Source organism: Globicephala melas, chromosome 1 (assembly GCF_963455315.2).
Source record: "Globicephala melas chromosome 1, mGloMel1.2, whole genome shotgun sequence".
Taxonomy (NCBI): Eukaryota; Metazoa; Chordata; class Mammalia; order Artiodactyla; family Delphinidae; genus Globicephala; species Globicephala melas.
The window spans coordinates 82,495,539-82,514,902 of record NC_083314.1 but is presented as its reverse complement, the minus strand read 5'-3'; the positions used below and the strand labels follow the sequence as shown (position 1 = coordinate 82,514,902).

The 19,364-nt window shown below is 41.3% G+C and overlaps 1 protein-coding gene across 1 annotated transcript in view; it reads right to left on the bottom strand.

Annotated features, from left to right (window-relative positions):
- Window positions 1-17,732, bottom strand: part of NOTCH2 (notch receptor 2) — a 178,061-nt gene extending 160,329 nt beyond the window's left edge. Inside the window, exon 1 of the mRNA XM_030869221.2 lies at window positions 17,523-17,732. Within this exon, the coding sequence (XP_030725081.2) occupies window positions 17,523-17,595 (73 nt within the window). The 5' untranslated portion in view covers window positions 17,596-17,732. The remainder of the gene's footprint in view (window positions 1-17,522) is intronic.
- Window positions 17,733-19,364: the final 1,632 nt, after the last annotated feature.

Genomic DNA, 19,364 nt, shown 5'->3' with positions numbered 1-19,364 from the left:
TTTAAGGAATAGCAAAGTCACTTCAGGCCACTCCGGAAGAACTAAGGCTTGAGACAGTAAAAAACAGCTGGGGAAAAATACTAAGAAACAGACACCAGAACACATAAAATGCTTGTAAATGAACACAACATTATGGACCCACTGGCAGAACATGTGGAAGCTGTGATGGGTTAAGGTGAGTCAGCCACACTCTCCAGCCTATTTCACTTTGGATCAACAGCAGCAGGGACAACTGGTTACTGCAGGCACAGAACAGCTTTAAGAAAAGCTAACTTACCCATCTAGAGAAAGACTCCTCAACCTTTGCTTCATTACTGTCATGCTCTAACTGACACAACTAATCAAACAAAAGGAAAGAGAATCCTTTCAAATCATGAGGAACAGAACTCAGATTTAGGGACATTATGGAGCAAGCAATGTGATATAATGAAACAAGAACTGCCCCAGAAATTAGACCTGGATTCTAATCATGGCTTTGCCATATACTCACCATGCAATCTAGAGGAATTCCCTTAAGCTATTTGAGACTTACTGTTCTCACCTGTAAAACTAAAATATCACCAGCCCTCCTTCCTTAGCAGATTTCATTTGTGGCTCAAGTAAGATCATGTTGATAAAAGTGATTATAAACCAGGACGCACTATTTAATGTAAAATATTATTGTATGTAAAATTCCCAATCCAAAATTCTGTGAAACAGAAAAACTTCACCATCTAGCCCCCAAATGATAAACTATTACATGACTCAAATTAGATCACATACATCTGTATGATGAGACCAGCCTAAATGGGGATGGGAGGTATTATGTGTGTTAGGCTGGTGTAACCAACTTCAACCATTTTTTAAAATATTTCCCCACTGCTCTCCTAGTGTCTCAAAACTGCTCAGGAATTACAAGCAAGAGCGATAATCTCCTCACCCTCCCCTCGCCTTCTCTGGCACAGAAATCTGACATAGGCCACTTCACATGCCTGATTAGATAAGCTTTCCCAATGCTGAAAGCCAACTGCTTCTAACATTTCAAACCTGATTTCCATGAAGACTCAGGGGTGAAAGATGGAAACAAATAAGCCAACCAAGTAGATCCTCCTTATTGAAAGAGTTCTCCAGCTTTGAGTTGAAATACTAAATAATTTTTTTCTATGCACCTAATTGCTTCTGAGGTGATAGGTGCAAGTTGCTGCAAACTGAGCAGACAAAAGTGTCAGAAAGGCTTTTGACTTACACACAATTAATCCTGCAAACTTTAAATTACTAAAATGACAGTGCTTTAGTCTGTTCTTTAGGTGATCCATAATCCTGCCTTGGCAATGGAGCAGAGCCTAAAGGGAATCATTAAAAGATATTAAAACAAGAAGTCCAGAGACAAGTATTCCCAGACTACATCTTCCAAAGGAGGAATTGCCATGAGACTAATGAAGTTTAAACTTTGGGGCCCCCTGCACTTGAGCACCTATTCTGTGCCCAGAACCATGCAGTTAAGTATGCAGTTTCCAATATTTACAAACAATCCTGCAAGTTAGGTATTACTATTATTACAATTATATAAATCAGGGAATTGAGACTTAGAGAAGCTAAGTGGCTTGCCCAATACCCTTAGCCAAGAATCGGAGCCAGGCCTAGCTGGTTCCAAAACTCACCAGCTACGCTAAAGTAAACATCAAAATGTATTTGGAAGGGTATCTAAAAGTCATAAATAATCAGCCTTTACCGTCATTTACCTCTCATTATGCTTCATATCCCTGGGCATTCTCTCCTTCACCATTCAACTGGCAGCTGAACACAACTAAACCTGAAGGAGAAAGTCCAGTATGTCTGAAAGGACCCACATGTCTGATCATGCATGTTTAGACTGTATTTTAAAACAGAAGGGATTATCTGGGATTCTGTTGATGTCAAACATACTTCTCTCATCTATTAGTATTGATGACCATCAATTTTCAGTGACAAAGGAGATAATAAGGAAAATGTTCACAGAAAAGAATAAAAGACAAGGTTATCCTCATGCTTTTTCTGTAACACTATGTGCAGAAATGCTACACACAGTTAATTTCAAAGTTCCCAGGCCTAGATAGGTTAGTACTGGGCAGTTTTAGTATTGGCCATGTCCACTTTCATATGCATTCCAATCATTTTACATGGTCTTTTATATCCCTTTCAGAAAGATACAATAAGAATACAAGCACACAGTCAAGAAAAGCTATCTGCAATTTAAAAGGCTGGCACAAACAGGACTCTGGATTGCCATTTTCAGACTTTCAAAATGTTTTTTATTCTTTTAAAAAAGCTACACATTCATTCCTAGTCTTAATCTACTAAAGAATTTCTTTTAAGATCAAGAAGTAATAGAGAAATGCTAGACAACTTTCCTTGGATTACAACAAATATAAATCCATCCCTCCCATTTTCAAAGCGATTTAGAAAGAACTGCAACTCGTCAAAATGGAATTTTGACATTTAAATAATTTTCACATTATGTAAATGTTCATTCAGAAGTAAGATGTTAAGAAGAGTAAAACTTAAGTCAATTTAATACAGAAAATGTTACTAAATCCAAAGTTACACTATCTGTAGGGCTACAGGACTCTACCAAATGACAAAGGCATCACTTAATAGTGGGTAAATGTGTGAGCTCTGGAGTCGGGCAAGGGGGGTTCCAGCTCCTGGTCTATACCAGCTTCTGGTCTTTATCACTAACTGGGTGACCTGGATGACCATGCCTTAATCTTTCAGTAAGTAAGAATTATAACACCGACTGTGAGGACTAAAGCAAACACATAAAGCACTTTTTCCCCAGGCATCTGTCACGTAATAAACCCTCAGTATATGGAAGCTATTGTTACTTCTTATAAGCTCCACGAGGATAGAGTTTTTTGTCTGTTTCGTTCACTCTATTAATAAAGAAGCATGCCCCGGTCAGCTTTCATGCAAATACAGTTCCTCCAAAGTGACATTCACATTTATCTACATTAATTACATTCAAATGCTGCTACCCTTAGTATATACCTCCTCTCTTTTACTGTAAGTGGCTGCAGCTGCCTTTGCAGGATGATTTAAATTACTGGGAAATATTTTAAGCGTTTTAAGGGTATCTGAGTTAACATATGCACCACTTACATTTTCAGTGTGCTTACACATAATTATAAATATCTCAGACCATAAAAGAAAACCTTTCATAATACTCCCACAACTGAAAAACAAAGTCTTAGAAATAATTACAGAGGGAGCAGAAGGGAGTGGTAGGTAGAATACAGTTTACTAAATTGGCAAAATAAAATTTGGAGTTTTGTCTTAAAACAAAACAAAACAAAAAACCTGACAACCATTTGTTCAAGGCTGCCAAAACTTGAGAATAAGTAAACTGTCATGGGAAACAAATGTTAAAATATGAAACCCTTTTCTGAGAAAGTTACTCCACCAGTCCTGGCTAATCCAATTCTGAATCACTAACGACTCCAGTCCTGCTGGGTTGTCTTAACTACAAAGAAGTCCAAAGGGACAGGCAGGGTCTCACAGGCAAATATTTTCTCTGCTGTCACTGACATTTACAATATAGTCACACTTCTCTCCTCCCCCACCCTTCTCACTCCTTCACTGTTCCCTTTTCAGGTTTCAAAAATCAGAGGGTCAACATACTGATACATCATTCGACTAAGGAGTATAGAGGAGAGATCACTTGACTAGAAAACGAGAGCCTGGATTCTGGCCCCAACCTTGACCTGGCTCTGGGCCCTCTGGCCAGTCACTTGGGCTTTGCTTTCCTCATCTGTAAAACAACAAGGGACTAGATGGGTGGTTCCCAGCCCGAGATCCCAAAATCTCCAGGAGCCCCTAAAGGTGTAATAACAGATCATGAGGTATTTCTATTATTCCAAAGAGATTCCATTAAGTGCTATAAGGCTAATTAAAACATCAAATGCATGGTGACACCAGATGGCACATGACGATGTTTATCATATCATAGGGAAGGGGGGAACAAGAGTGTTGGACCTGATATTGTCCTCAAAGCTACACCTCAGAAAAATCATAGTTTCTGTACTAAACATAATCCAACCACAAATGTCTGGTGAATAAATAAGGGGGAAATGATTGAATACGTATCAATACAATTTGTATAGTAGACAAATTCTCCAAATTGAAGATACACCCCATTAAGGGAACAGACTCAAATATAATACCCTTAAATATTTACAGGTTCATGGGAAACCAGTGAACAGTCTACATGCTGCAAACATGAAGCTCCTATTTCTCACCAAGGATCTGAATCACTCATCCACTTTTGATTAAAGAAAAGTGAAAGCAACAAAAAGCCAGTCTAAACTGCAACATAAAATACACCACCAACAATAACTACTATTCACTGCACTCTTACTATGTGCCAGGCACCATACTACAAATATAACACTGATTAACTTATTTAATCCTCATAACAACCCTAGCAATTACACGCTGCTATTACCTTTATTTTATAAATAATGAAATTTAAGCATAGAGTGCTTAAGAAACAGGGACACAGGGCTAGTCAGTTAAGAGCCCTGTGTATCCCCGCCCTTTCTCCCTCTAAGCTGACAACTCCTTCTCAAAGAGAAGTCTCTCAAAACACAAAGAGAAATGTCCCCAAGCAGAGCCCTTAGGAGTTGGGCCATTGCTCTTGAGAGCAGGTTTCTGAGGAGCTCATAGCTGTGGCCCATTCTGGCTTAAAGACATCCTTAATGGAAACTCCCCTCTTCTCAACCCAAATTCAGTCTGCTTGTCCTGATGATAGAAATCAACTGAGAGAAGCCCAGGGCCATTAGTCAACTAAAATCAACCCATTTATTCAGAAGGTACAAATGATTCCTAACAGCTGGCTCTTACATTCAGAGAACCTATGATGAAAAACATGCATTTTCAGTGTACTAGAATGAGTAAAGGTTAGGGAGACAAATAGACCAAAACAATCAGTCAATCAATCAGTCAATTCCAAACCTGCCACTTAGTAACTGCATTATCCTGAGCATGTTACAGGTCTCAGTTTCCCCTACTCCCCATCTCAAAGGGTTGTTGTGCAGGGTAATCGTGTGAATGTACAGAAAGTGCCATGGCTGACTGCAGAGGCCCTAGAGCCAGAGGTCTGAATCCTCGCTCCATCCCTCACTAACAACATGATTGGCCCCAACACCCAAAGCTACGAATCTAAGCTCCGATTTCCTTACCTGTAATATAGCTAATTACTGTCTACCCCAAAGGATAGCCACGCGAATTAAATGAGGAGATATATGTAAAGCCCCTAGGAGAAGGACGGACACATAGTAAGAAGTAAGCAATTTTTTTAAAAAAGCTGAGGTTTTAAAAGTCAAACCACAAATTTAAGTCCCAGCTCTGTTACTTATTATCTAGGGCTAAACAATGGTATACAAGCCAACTAACCCCTCACAGGCTCAGTTTCAACCGAGATTTTGTAAAGATTAAAGGAGGCAATTGTGTAAGAGTGTTCTGTAAACTCTGCATTGCTATGTAAATGTTAGGGTTGTTTCACGTTTTATGTTAATTGTATCGAGTGGTCCTTTCAAATACTATCTTCATCTTTAAAATGGAAAAACTGAGGCAGAGAAATTTTAAGCCATAGAGGGAAGGCTGCTAATCCCAAAAGTAGGATGGAGAAAAGGATTGGGCCAAAATAAATTCAGATCGTGACAAAGCAGAAAGTAATAAGCCTTCAAGAGGAAAGATGAGAATAAACGTCCATTAATGTATGTTTTTAATCAGCAACTTCACCTGCTGATTAAGCCTCTCCGTGCACAGTCCAGGCGTAAGAATTCTCTAATTTCCTCCCAGAAACAGCATTAGACTTCAGGATGAGAAAGAGCTTCACTATCAAGCCTCTTTTCCCATCCGTAAGTTAATTTTGTGGCTGGGGCAAAGACCAGGGGACACAAACTGGAATCTAACTGGCTTTCTCTTAACCACACCTTAAAAAAAAAAGAAGTTGCAATCTTACAGAGAGGTCTCCTTCTTTGGTTGGTCAGAAATGTCGTTGTTCCCCAGGTCTCCTCATGCTAAATACGGTAATAGCTGGCAAACAAACAGCCCAGTAAATTCCAATGATACTTAAGAAAGCATTAATATTGCCTGAAATTACTCTGAATCAAATACTTAAGACCTACAGGGCTGCCACATAGAGCAGTTCAGCTGGAACTCTTATGCCAAAAGCAGCAGGATGCCTTAAGAACATACAAGCTTGAAAAAAAAAGCAAATCTACTCTTCTTTATTGCAACATTCTTCAGCAACAACACTGATCTCCTACCCACTGTGCACACAGCACTGCACTAGGGCAGTGGGAGGCTGGAGGGAGAAAGCTAAGAAACAGGTGGTGTTCGTGGGGTGCCAAAACAACAGGTTGATTCAGTCAGTTCTGTCCCACAACTAATCGATTTGGTGAAGGGAGAGGGGAAGGAATCTTAGTCATCCTGTTGGCCGACCAAACTGACTGGCTAGACCATTGCACAATTATCAATTAGGCCAAAATATCAGATTTAATAGTGCATATTAGCCCTGCCTAATGGGATGTTACACACTTCCAAGATCTTGGATATCTCAGAAGACAACACAGAAGCAGATTAACCTCTACCCACCAAAATCACTTATCAGGCTCCAGAATACACTGTTTTTTTTCCAGCATCTTTTTATAAGGTATTAAAGTAAATGTGCATTTTCTGGGCACATAAAACTGACAGCTTGTTGATTTATGATACAGTCAGATTAGAATTTTAAAGTAATTACAGAAAATACCAGTTAACAAATACATAGAAAATTGACCAAGCACATTAGAAATCAAAGGATTTTTTAAAAAACTATCAAATTTTTGATATCAACATTGGTAGCAATTTGATATTATGTAGTTTAACGTGTCCATACATGTTTTGACACATTTAAGATAGACAAAGAGATAATACCTTTAATATTTAAAGAAATATTTTAAATCAGTAACCAAAAACTAAATACCTTGATGAATAAAAGACACAATATACCAAAATAAAGAAATAAAAAGAAAAGGCAATACAAATGGCTACTGACCATATGAAAAACATTCATCATCACTGTAAGCAGAGAGACCGATTAAGATGAGGTAGCATTTACCACTTACGCAATTGGTAAAGAGTTGTAAAAATAAAAACTAGTGTTGACAATGGCTGGAAACACTGAGAGTCTCATATTCTGCTGATAGAAGTATAACTTGGTCAAACTATATGGAAGGAAATTTGGCAGTGTATATCAAAAGCCACACAAAGATCCACACTCTTTAATACAATAGTTTGACTTCTTGGAATTTATGTTAAGAAAATAAATATTCCTATCAAGATTTATATGTAAGAATGTTCATCACAGCATTATTTACAAATTATGAAAATTGGGAACTAAGAATAGATTTCAGTTTAAATAAAATATAATAGAATCTTCAGATAGAACAATAGGCAGCCTTTAAAACCATGTTCTTAAAAAATATTCATACACAAGAAGTATATTCAATATCTTGTAATAAACTATAATGGAAAAGAATCTGAAAAAAGATTTTATATATATATATATATATATATTCTTTTTGAATCACTTTGCTATACACCAGAAACTAACACAATATTGTAAATCAACTATACTCAATGAAAAGGAAGAAAGAAAAAAATAAAATAAAGAAAGAAATATTTATATATGGGAAAATGTTCACAATATTTTAAGTGGTGCAGAAGTATTTGGTAAAACTGTAATATGTTAAAGTCCTAATTATAGTAAGAGACACAGAAACAAAACTGTATGAAATGTAACAAAATAGCAAGTGTGGGTTTTGATTGGAGGTGATAGGATTATTGGAGATTTTAATTTTCTCTTACGTTTTTCTGTTTAAAAAATTCTATTTCCCAATTTTTAAAAATCACTCTCTTTGAGATAGTAATTTCTCTTCTGGAAATCTAGCTTAATGGAAAAATCCTAAAGAGGGAAATTTTTGTATAAAGAAGATCAGTGCCATTTATATAGAGAAAAAAAAAAGATGGAGCCAAATATGCAACCAAAGCAAAGGAGAAATCACCAAAGAAAGGCAGAACAGAAAACTGTATATACATTATAAATATACAATTTTTAAAACTAAGAGTAGATAAAAAGACCAAATGATGTACACCAAAATATTAACAGTGGTTAAGACTGTGGATTTTTCTTACACTTTTCTAGACTTTTCAAAGGTCCTTAACTATCTTTAAATGTAATTACTTTAAAACCCCCTCCCCCCAAAAAATCTTATAAAGGTGCCATAGAAAATCAACAAAGTGTAAATATGAGTTAATTACATGTAAACATAAGGAATAATTCTGTTGCGATGCAACCCTACCTTAAAATGTAACAATGTTTGTTTTCAGTTACAACCATTTTCCTTAAATGTCTTAGAAAGTTTATGTCACAGGAGCCATGACATATTGTTACTTACTTTATATAGTAACATCCAAAACTTGCACGATTTACAAATATGTTTTTTTCTCTAATAATCCTCATAAAGATTAGAAAGTGCTTTAGATGTTGTAATAAAGTAAATACCCTTCATGTTTCCAATTTAAAAAGATACAGCAAATAAGTAAAGGCATATTCTGTGCAAAGAAAACATAGTAAAAAGTAATAATCAAAACATAGATGTCCTCAAACTTCAATGACTCTCCACACTTTAGAGACAAACAAAAGCATGTGAAAGCAGAGAATTAAACAAAAGTTTCTTTGCAGCATACCACATTAACCATTCAGAGAAGTTAACAAATTAGCACTATCTAGTTTTCTTATTATTCATATTCATAAACTCAACAGAACATATTAGTGTATAAATAGTTCTCAATAGTTCTCAATTTTTCTTATTTGAATGTTGGATAAGTATGCCAACACAGCAACCTCTCCCTGTTAGGTACTAGTTAAAATAGGCTATTTAATCTTTGAGGTTTAAAAGCCTCCCAGAATCTCCTCACAAAAGAGAGAGAGTAAAAAGAGATGAAAAAGAAGCAAACAATTTAAAAAGGCACCTGCCTCTGAACAAGGTAGTATACTTTAGAACGTAACCACAGCTTCTTGTACAACACTTTAGTCAGCAAGCAAAACTGTATTTTAAAGGGATACTATTTGTTAAAAGACAACAGACTATTAGGGAGACAATATCTGACTCCAGTCAAAATATTATCATCATGTTTTCCTTACCTCACAAAATACACACACGCTTTCTTCATATGAATAAATATATGAGGGTGGGAGCGCTACCCTTAACCCAGAAACAGGTTCTGCAACACCCACAGATCCAACCTGTCTTTGCGAGATGATGAGTCCACCTTGGCACGATATTTGGCTGAGGCATTCAAAGAACCAGAGTCACTGCCAATATCCTGCAGAAGGAAATGACTTGAAGACCAGAAACTGCCCTAGAGGCCTCTGGGGAAGGTGCTCCAGTCCACTGGGAAGAGAGACACAGGCCCCTCACCGCATGACTAGGAGAGCAAGGGCACCGGAACTGGAACATGGTAACCCGCCTGCAGTTCAAGAGTGGCAAGGGACAGTAAAATGACCTCCCAGGAGTTTGTCCAATCATCTAGTAAACCCCAAACTTTGAGGGGCTAGTAGGACAGGGTTTTGCCAAGACAAGCACAAGAGGGTGAGGGAGACGTCAGCATGATTAATCAATGCCACCTGAGGCAGCAACTCGGGGTGTGTCCACGCTACACCTCAGTCATTGCCTGACTGTGATGAGAAGTTCCTTCAGCTACTGCCACTGAGAACTCGATCTTCCAAAGGAGCCCCTTCCACCTTAACTTGTCCTAGATCAGGCTCAGTCAGCATCCAGGACTGAGAACACAGCCCTCTCTCTTGCCACAAACCCACTAAGACACCACAGCAGGTGCCAAATTTATATTTACACCCCCACCAAACAAGGGGTCTTTGTCTTTTCCCAGTCAAGTCAAGTTTTGATACTTCTGAATTCCAACAGAGAAAGAGGAGAACAGCAGACAAGCCCAGCAGGGGTGAGCTGGGGGTCGCCGTTCCCTGGTGGTCCTAGAGTTTCCTCCCTCAGACCCTACAGCTCTTAGTCACCCTGACTACAGGAAACTGCTCTCAGAGAGTGTAGATAAGTTACTAAATAACTGTACTTCATGTTCCTAATTTTGTGTGCTCATCTGTCTTGTCTCCCTGATGATGTCAGCTCCTTGGGGGCAGGACTCTATCTTCATTTGGTCAGTGATTCCCACACAGCTAGAAAAGTAAAATACCCTGTACTCCCTACCACATGATACTAAGGAAAACACACAAATTAAGGATGACAACACACCACAGTCCTCCCTAACACACCACTAAGAGGGAAGAGCTACACAGGCAATAAATCTTAGAGCCAATATAGCTAGGGCTCCTACTAGAGTATTATATAGAAACATATATTTACATATATAAGTAAATTAATACAATAATTGCTTTGCTTTGCTCATTCCTAGCTATGGCTTTTCATCCCACCTTCTTGGCTTTACTATTTTTTTTAAAGTCACAATGTATTTTCTGCCACAAAGCTGGTCCTCCCTTCAAAAGGGAGAGGAGAAAAGAAAGAACAGACCTACAGCCAACTTCCTACCACTGCCAACGAACACTGCTGTTTGTCCCATCCAGAGGCCATGAGCATATCCTTTCAGATCTGAAGCCACTTCCTTCTTCTTATCAAGAACAGCAAGACCAGGGCTTCCCTGGTGGCGCAGTGGTTGAGAGTCCACCTGCCGATGCAGGGGACACGGGTTCGTGCCCCGGTCCGGGAAGATCCCACATGCCGCAGAGCGGCTGGGCCCGTGAGCCATGGCCGCTGAGCCTGCGCGTCCGGAGCCTGTTGCTCCACAATGGGAGAGGCCACAACAGTGAGAGGCCCGCGTACCGCAAAAAAAGAAAAAAAAAAAAAAAAAGAACAGCAAGACCAAGTGTCTTTGTCAGTGGAGCACTCCTGGGCCCGTTCTTGCAGACTGCTCAGTTCTGCTCAAGAGGTCCTCCATTCCTCCTTTATTCTCCCTTCCTTCTTCCATTCGCTGCAGCAGCCCAGACACCCCACCAAAGCAGGACTGCCTGAAATGAGTGACCTTTATATTTTTTGGCACTAACATATCTGAGGGAAATCCCTGCAGCAGACATGTGTTCATAGGTTAACAAAGCAGACATCCTCAAAGACAGCATCATTCACAAGGGCTGAGGACAGAATTCCTTAATGGACACCAAAAAGTCTGTGGAACTTTTAAGTATTCTGGTATCTCAGGTAACATTCTGATGGAGGGATAAGGAGGCTTCCACCAAAGTCATACATGACACACACATGGCAGTCCTAAGACTTTGGATAGATCACAAAAAAAACTTTTTTTTTTTTTTTTTTTAACAACAAAACAACTTTACTAGCCTTATGGGGACACCAGAGCAGCTTCCTTCTCCCTGGTGAGCTAGGCATTCCGTAAGAAGCAGGGGAAGAAAATGACCACAGAACGCAGTCAAAGCAACCCACCTCTAGCACTATCAAAGAATAAACAAACAAACAAAAACAAAACAAAAAGCCCTTGGCTTCCCTAGATTCACTCTGCAGTGATTCCAAAACTTCCCTAGTGTAAGAATTACCTGGCTATTTCTTAAATATACAAATTCCCAGACACTATTCCATACTCACTGGATCAGAATCTCCAGGAGAAGACCCCAGGTATTCCTATCATAAGAGAGGTTAGGGAAACACTGCTCAACAAATGCTTCCCTCCCACAAGTGCCCCTCTGGGCAGGGAAGTATAAAACACATAGGGCTAAGGTGATTAACCCAAACAATCACCCCAGACAGGATCATCTTCATGCTCCTCAGTGAGTTTAACTCCTTCTACGGAGCGGTGGGTGTCAGTTCAGTAAAGGGTACCTTTGGATCCCTGTCACCCACAAAGGGCTCAGGACTCTTTGAGACAAATGCCTGAGAAGAATGCCAATGGGGGCAAGTCATAAGGAGGCAGATTACAGCTGAATATGAAAAGATCTTTCTAAGAATTACAGCTGTCCAAATCTAGACTCATCTGCCTCCGAAGGCAGGGAGCTGTCTATCACAAAAGGTGTTCAAGGAGAAAAAAGGCAGGCTACATCTTAACCAGGATGTTGTGAGAGCATCAGAATCAGCACGGGAAAGATAGGACTAGGTGAACTTTTTAAAGTTCCTCCCAATACATAAGCCAATAAAGAGGAAAATTTCAGCTACCCGTTAATTAATAAAAAGAGACAGCATACAAGTCTGTAGGTGGGGTCAGCCTTCAACTGATCTTTCCTCTTCAAAGGAGAAAGAAGTATAAGGACACACCCCTGACTCACCATTGCTCTTTCAGAATGTCCCAAAGCTGGGGAGGACAGAGCAGGAGTCACAGGTGCTCTAACCAGGACCTGCTGCCCAGCTGACTCTGCATGCTGGGCACAGGTCGGAGAAGGGATGTGTGTGACATGGTCCCTGCCCTCAAGGAACAAATTTCATTTTGGAGATAGCTCACACTCTATGATTCTCTCAAACATTTATTTATCATGTCTCACTGTTAGAGTTGCTTGTCAGTGGTGGTGGTTTTCAAGGGAACCCTCTTGGTGGGAAAAAACAAATACACTTAATGTAAATATCCTCTCAGTCTAGTACAAGTTTGCAATATCCAGCTCAGGATGAAAAAAAACTCAAAAGAATCATCTAAACAAACTTAGTTAATTCTAAGTTTGGGATTGACATGTACACACTGCTATATTTAAAACAGATAACCCACAAGGGCCTACTGTAGAGCACAGGGAACTCAGCTCAATATTCTGTAATAACCTAAATGGGAAAAGAATCTGAAAAAGAAAGGATACTTGGATGGGTATAACTGAATCACTTCGCTGTACGCCTGCAACTAACACATCATTGTTAATCAACTACACTCCAATGTAAAATAAAAAAATTTTCTTAATTCTAACTTTAAAAACACTATATTCCGAGAGTCCCCAAAATGTCCAAATTACAGTCAGGTGTGGCAACTCTGGACAAAATAATAAAAATTGTTGCCACAGTAATATAGTAAATACAGGAAGCAGTACGAGCAACTCAAGTGAGTGGCTGGGGGTGGGTGCCAGCACCTCTGAGGTTAAATTCCAAAGTAAAAGTGACCTTTATGAAGGTCAGAAGTGATCAGAAAAAAAAAAAAGAAAGAGAGAAGAAACTACACACACACACACACACACACACAGAGAGAGAGAGAGAGAGAGAGAGAGAGAGAGAGAGAGAGAGAGGGAGGGAAATTCAAAATGGCAAGTTTAAATAAAACATCTGGGGAAGGGAAAAATTTGGTTCTTCCCCCAAATGTAAGGTAAACAATAACTCTTGCAAATACTGTCTTTTAAAAAACTGACTTGAGTACCACAGTAGTCCAGAATAAGAAAATGACTAAAAGTAATTGTCAATTAAACAAATATTTATTGAGTGCCAATTAGATGCCAAGGCACCATACTAGGTACAAGGGGGGGCATCAGAATAAACACAACTGAAAAGACACAGTTCTTTTCCTCAAGAGGCACACATTAACAATAAGCACTTGAGGAAGTGCTAAGTACTTTTGTGTACATGAGCTCATTTGTACAAGAGATGGAAGTGGTGTGGAGAATGGACGAGGCACTAGACTGAGGACCAGAAGAGAGAAATTCTAGTCTCGACTCTAGTCTTGGCTCAGTGATTATGAACAAAGTGCCCGAGCAAACGGAGGACCAAAGCAGTGCCCCTCCAGCAACAGCACAAGACTAATTAATAACTGACCTGGAGGAGAATTCTGGTCTTCTGGCTTCTAGTCCAGTGATCTGCCCAAAATACAATGCATATGGTAGCCCGATAAGAAAGAAAAGTAGAGGAAAAGAAAACCCTTTGGTTTCAAGTCATTTGCAGAGAAAGGAAAGAAGAGAGAAGGAGAATAAGGAAAGGGTGGAAGTAAAATAAAAGGTTCAAGTTGCGGCATCCAGAGATGTCAAGAAAAGAAGCACTTAAATAAGCACCGTACACACAGTATAATGTAAAACCTCGGAGTATATTCTCATGCAAACCATTGCTTAGAATTTTTCGCTCTAAAACCGTTAAGGACCAACAGACAAACTGTCCAAAAATGATACATATGAATGAAGCTTGAAGAAAAAGAGAGAAGAAAGGGAGGAGGCCATTTATAATAATATCCTGCAAATATATGAAGCCCTTCTAAAGAGACAATGTGGACCCATTGTGCCCAGATGAACAAGAAGAAATAGTATTATACTCTATAGCTTTTATGCTGGCAATTTTCAAAACCTTTGGGAGTCAGAAGGGTTAAATACTGGAACGGCTGATTAAGGTTCAGCCCATTCTGGAAATTATTAAAATTAAAAAGGAAAGACCCCATGTACTCACCTGATGGCAGAATAATGAAATATCATTGAGTTCCAACCAAGTTACTGTATCAGAATCACCTGTAAACCTTGAAAAATACAGAATCTCAGATCTACTGCACCAAAAGCACCCCAGCTGATTTTGAAGCAGCCAGGATGTGGAGCTTTGCTCTATTGCCGTGGACAGGGTAAGGAGGAAGACCACTAGGAATGGCATCGGAGAGTGGGAACTAGATCAATGCAAATTTTGTGGGCAAAATAGAATTTCTGCGGGTGTGATATTTTTAAAATGTATTGTAAGGCTGGTCTGAAGCATCCAAGCATATCCCACTGAACTTAAACATTTTCTAAGGCTCCTGAAGTCAGCAACTATAGTTCAGGTGAACCGAAAGTTACTCCTCTATGCTATAAGAAGCCCACAGGAGAGGCAGTAGAGTGGGAATGGCACAGGGAGATGCCAAAAAGATGTGGCAAATATTTTTTAGAATCAAAAAATCAGGAAAAAGAAAAGAGAGACTAAAAAAAAAAAAAAAATCACTCTCCTTCATCCCTCTTCCCCAACAAGAAATAATAACAATACAGAGAGAACAAGAAGAAAAAGGAAAACAGTTTTAGGGTAAGTTTTATCTCCATCTGAAGGAAAAAACAATTGGTGATTTTTTTAAAAGCAAGCGAAGAATTCAACTGAGAAATCATCTAGCAGGCAGCAAAACCAGGGAGTCACTTCCCATTGCAAAGCAAAAGAAAACAAGGAGCAAGGGGTGGTCTTGATAGCTGTTTAGACAATCAGACAGATGGGTTGACAGCTCCTTGCCTTAGGAACTCAGTGATGTTTAAATTAACAATTGGCCACTAGCCAAATACAGGAACACTCAAAAGTTTGGAAGGGTGTGTTATAATTGGTACCTTGGCAAAACACAATGATAATAAATTGAGAAGATTCAAGCAGCTTTCACTGCTAGACTCTGAAAAGATTCAAGATTTGTACCAATAAACAGGTTTTTTAATCTCTTCTATTTTTGTGTAGTTTAGCATCTGAAGAACACCTAAAAATCAAAATACCTAAATCCTATCCTTTGAGCTAACACTAACACTCGACTTGTCCACCTAAAAGCTGGCTAGTAAGAGCAATACCTCATCAGTGCAGAAGTATAGGTCCTAGAATGAGAGAAACCTTGTGTGTCAGAGTAATCCTATTTCTGACATCAGTCTCATCATTAAACACTTAAATTAGCAAATCGCTTTGCAAACATATTATTCCCTCCAACTCTCTAAAGTAAGTGATCTCTTTGGTTCTCTTCCATAGATGAGACAACAGACCATGAAGATTAAATTATTTACTAAAACAAGCTAATGGTAGACCAAGGATTATAACCCCGGACTAGCCCATTGTTTATACTCCTCTCTATCCTAAATTTACACTTATACTAGAACTTTCACTCAAAGAAAAAGGAAAGGCAAAAATACTATCATATGTGTTTTGTTAAACGCTTCTGAAACAAAAGCTTTGGTTCATCATCACACAGCATCCTAGCCCACTTCTGAAATTCTGAGGGACCCAGAAGTGTATGGAATTTGAACTTTCCAAGAAGGATCTGGTTGGTGTTGAACAACCCAGCACTGTGATAAATAACCTTGATGTCTTTTAAACATCTGTGATTGGCATGTCGACTGTCTGTTAACAATGAACAAAAAGCAAAGTTTTCTGAAGCTCATCTTCATAACTTTCTCTTTGCAAAGAGACATAGATCATGTACTAGTCTTCTTGGTAAGGGTAAAAAATCTTCCTTCAGATTAGGCTAGGAAAAGAAGGGGCCCCTTTCGGTTCAACAAACATGCACAAGCCACCATCCCACTGGAATCAGAGAGTTCAAAAAAAAAAAAAAAACACAGCCCTGCCTTGAAAGGACTTTCTGAATACCTTTTGACTGTCATGGGTTTAATATACATTCTCTTAATTAATCCTATTAGCTGGGTAATTTCATTCCCATTTTATTGGTGAGTTCATACAACAGAGCTGGATTTGAACCCAGGATTAAAGAGCAGAGCTCCAAAGCCCAAGCTCTTTCCACTAAACAGTCTGAAGAAATCTGCAATCTAAGAGTGTGGGTGGGATGGGTAAGATATGATTCGATTTCCTTTCCTTGATCCAACCGTGTTCAGAAAGACTGTTGCAAATATCCAACCATAAAGAAGCTTTCGAAGGCACCACTTTGAATTAACGTATCCACTGGTCCTCACCCGCCCCCGCCCCACCTCCAACCATGCCAAAAGAACAGCAAAAGCTGCTGCCAGGTTGGAGGAGTTGGTGATCGTCACACCACATTCCTGGGGCTGGACACAGACTCTGAAACAGCGCCCGAGCTCTGCGCCTCGGTAAGAATAACAGCAGTGGAGATTTTTAAATCATGTGGCTCAGCAAGCAGCCACACCAGTTTTCCTACTGCTCCTGCCTCCACCTTTCAAAGACTCGAGCAAAACTTTACACCGTATTCATGGGGACCGTGGATTCAGAGTGTCAGAACTCAGGCGCGCCGCAGAACCCTGTCCCCATCCAAACCAAACCCACCCACTCAGACTGTGGGCCTCCTCTTAGCAAAGCTAAGTCTGGCTGTGAAGGTGTAAGCCGTTGGCCTTGGAGGCCCTGCCCCCGCTCCCTCCACGCCAGGATCTGGCATTCCTCCGCTCAGCCCATCTGCGCTCCGCGGCCGGCGATGGCTGTCCCGGGCAGCCCGCCCTTGGCTCTCCCTCGACCCCAGGAAACGCGGAGCAAAGTGGGCAAAACTGCCCAACTCCCCGAACTCAAGTGCTCCAGAAAGGGAGTTTCTGAGACTTGCTGCCCGCCTCCGGCCGAGGAGGCGTGCGTGCGGCCACCGGCAGAGGGGAGCAGGAGGCGGCGAGGAGCGCGGGGGAGGGGGCGCGCCCAGGGAGGGGGGGCGATGATGTCCAAACTTTAGGAACTAAGTGGCCTCACTCCACGCCGACGGCGAGCCCGGCCTTCTCGCAGAGTGGAGGACTGAAGGGTGGGAAGGGTCGCCCCAGGTGGCCGGCCGGGCCGGGCCGGAGGGGCATGGAACGGGGCGCAGGGGACAGCACCCCACGCCCCGATACTCACCAAGCGCGGGGGTCGCGCGGCACAGCCACAGTGCCAGCAGCGCCCACAGCGGAGCGGGGCGCAGGGCGGGCATCTTCTCGGTCGCCTCCTCCTCCGCCGCCGCCGCCTGGGCAGATCCACATGGGGAGGGGGTCCCGACAGAGGAGCCCCCACTTTTTCCTCCTCTCCTCCTGCTTCTGCCGCTCACGGCCTAGCGCTGCGCCCCGAAGCTCGGGCTTCCGTGCCTCCACTCCCTGCACCCCAAGTCCGCCGCTCCTGGGCCGCCGCCTCAGCCGCCGCCCGAAGTTTGGCTGAAACTTTCTTGGGTGTGCAGCGAAGCAACCTCGTGTGTCCTTCCGCCTCGGCCTCCTCCTCCCACCGCAAACCCCGCCCCGCTATCGCCGCGGCCAGGCCCCGCCGCCTTCAGCACCCAGGGGTTTCCCGCAGGAAGAAGCGCCGGCCCGGGCTGCGCGCGGAGGGATCTACTATGAGTCTTAGACACCCCTTCCAGCCTCGCCAACCCGCGTCGGCTCCCGACGCGCCTTAACTCGATCGGCGCTGGAGCGTCTCTCGGGGCCCGACCTCAGCCGACGGGGTGGGTGTTAGGACCCTGAACTTGAATCACTAGGGTTGTCGAGATCCTGAACTTGCCGGAGCGACAGACATCATCCAGTGAGATAGGTTTCGCCCACACACCCCACACATCCATCCACACACTCCCGGGCCAGCAGGAGGAATGCGGTAGAGAGGGACCAGTGCTGTCAAAGAAGGTAACGGGCCAAGACGCCAAAGTCCATTTAAAATGAACAGAGCCATAAACTGGGGTTGCACCCTTCATTCATTCATGCAGTCAGTCAGTCAGTCAGTCGTTTAGCAAATATTTCTTAGGCGCCTTATTTTGCGTAGCGGTGTGCCCGGCACAATGGACTGTTACTAAAGACGCATGATGCACAAGCTAGCTTTGAGGGCTGAGACATTGCTGCTGCGGGCTGCAGGATTCAGGGAAGGCTTTCGTGAAGGAGCTGGAATGAGAGCAGGATCTTGAAAGGTTAGTAAAATTGGTATAGGACAGGGAGATCAGCTAAGGATATCCCATTGTAAGATGTTGATAATAGCTAAAAATCAGAAACAACCTAAATGCCCACCCATAGAGGAATGGATGAATAATGTATGGTATATTTGTAAAATGAAACACAATACAGCAATTGAAAAGACTGTATTCATATATGTCAATAGAGATAAGTCTTAAAAATAAAAAGATAGTAAAAAAAACTAATTTCAGAAGGAACTATAAAGTATACCATTTCTGTATATTTAAATGTTTTCCAAACAATACTATATATTATTTATGAGTACATAATACACAGTATATGGTAGAAGACTATAACCAGAATAATGGTTACTTCCTCAGCAGGAGAGTGGGGAATGTGATCAGGTATGGGTACAAATGGGCTTGCTATTTGTAAGAAAAGAGCTGAAATAATCAAAAAGTTTGTGTGAGCATAACATTCCAGGGGAAAGCCATCATTAAAAGCAAATAAGATAAGGAAGTCAGTAGATGAGTTCCGGCACTATTAGCAACGACCCACCAGAGTCAAGGCGGGAAAGGAGGTTGGCAGAAGATTATGCAGGACCTTGAATGACAAGCAGGGGATGGGGGGTACAGTTATCTCTCAGGTCATAGAAAACCATTGAAGGTTTTTGAACAGGAGTGAGACTTGATGGAAAGGAAAGTTGCTCTGATAATCCTCTGCAAAATTGATTGTCAGGAGCAAAAGGTGAACCGGAGTCCAAGGACCAGTCAGGAGCTTGTGAGACAGTCCAGGCATGGGGCGATGAAGGCCTGCAGTAATGAGGTAAATT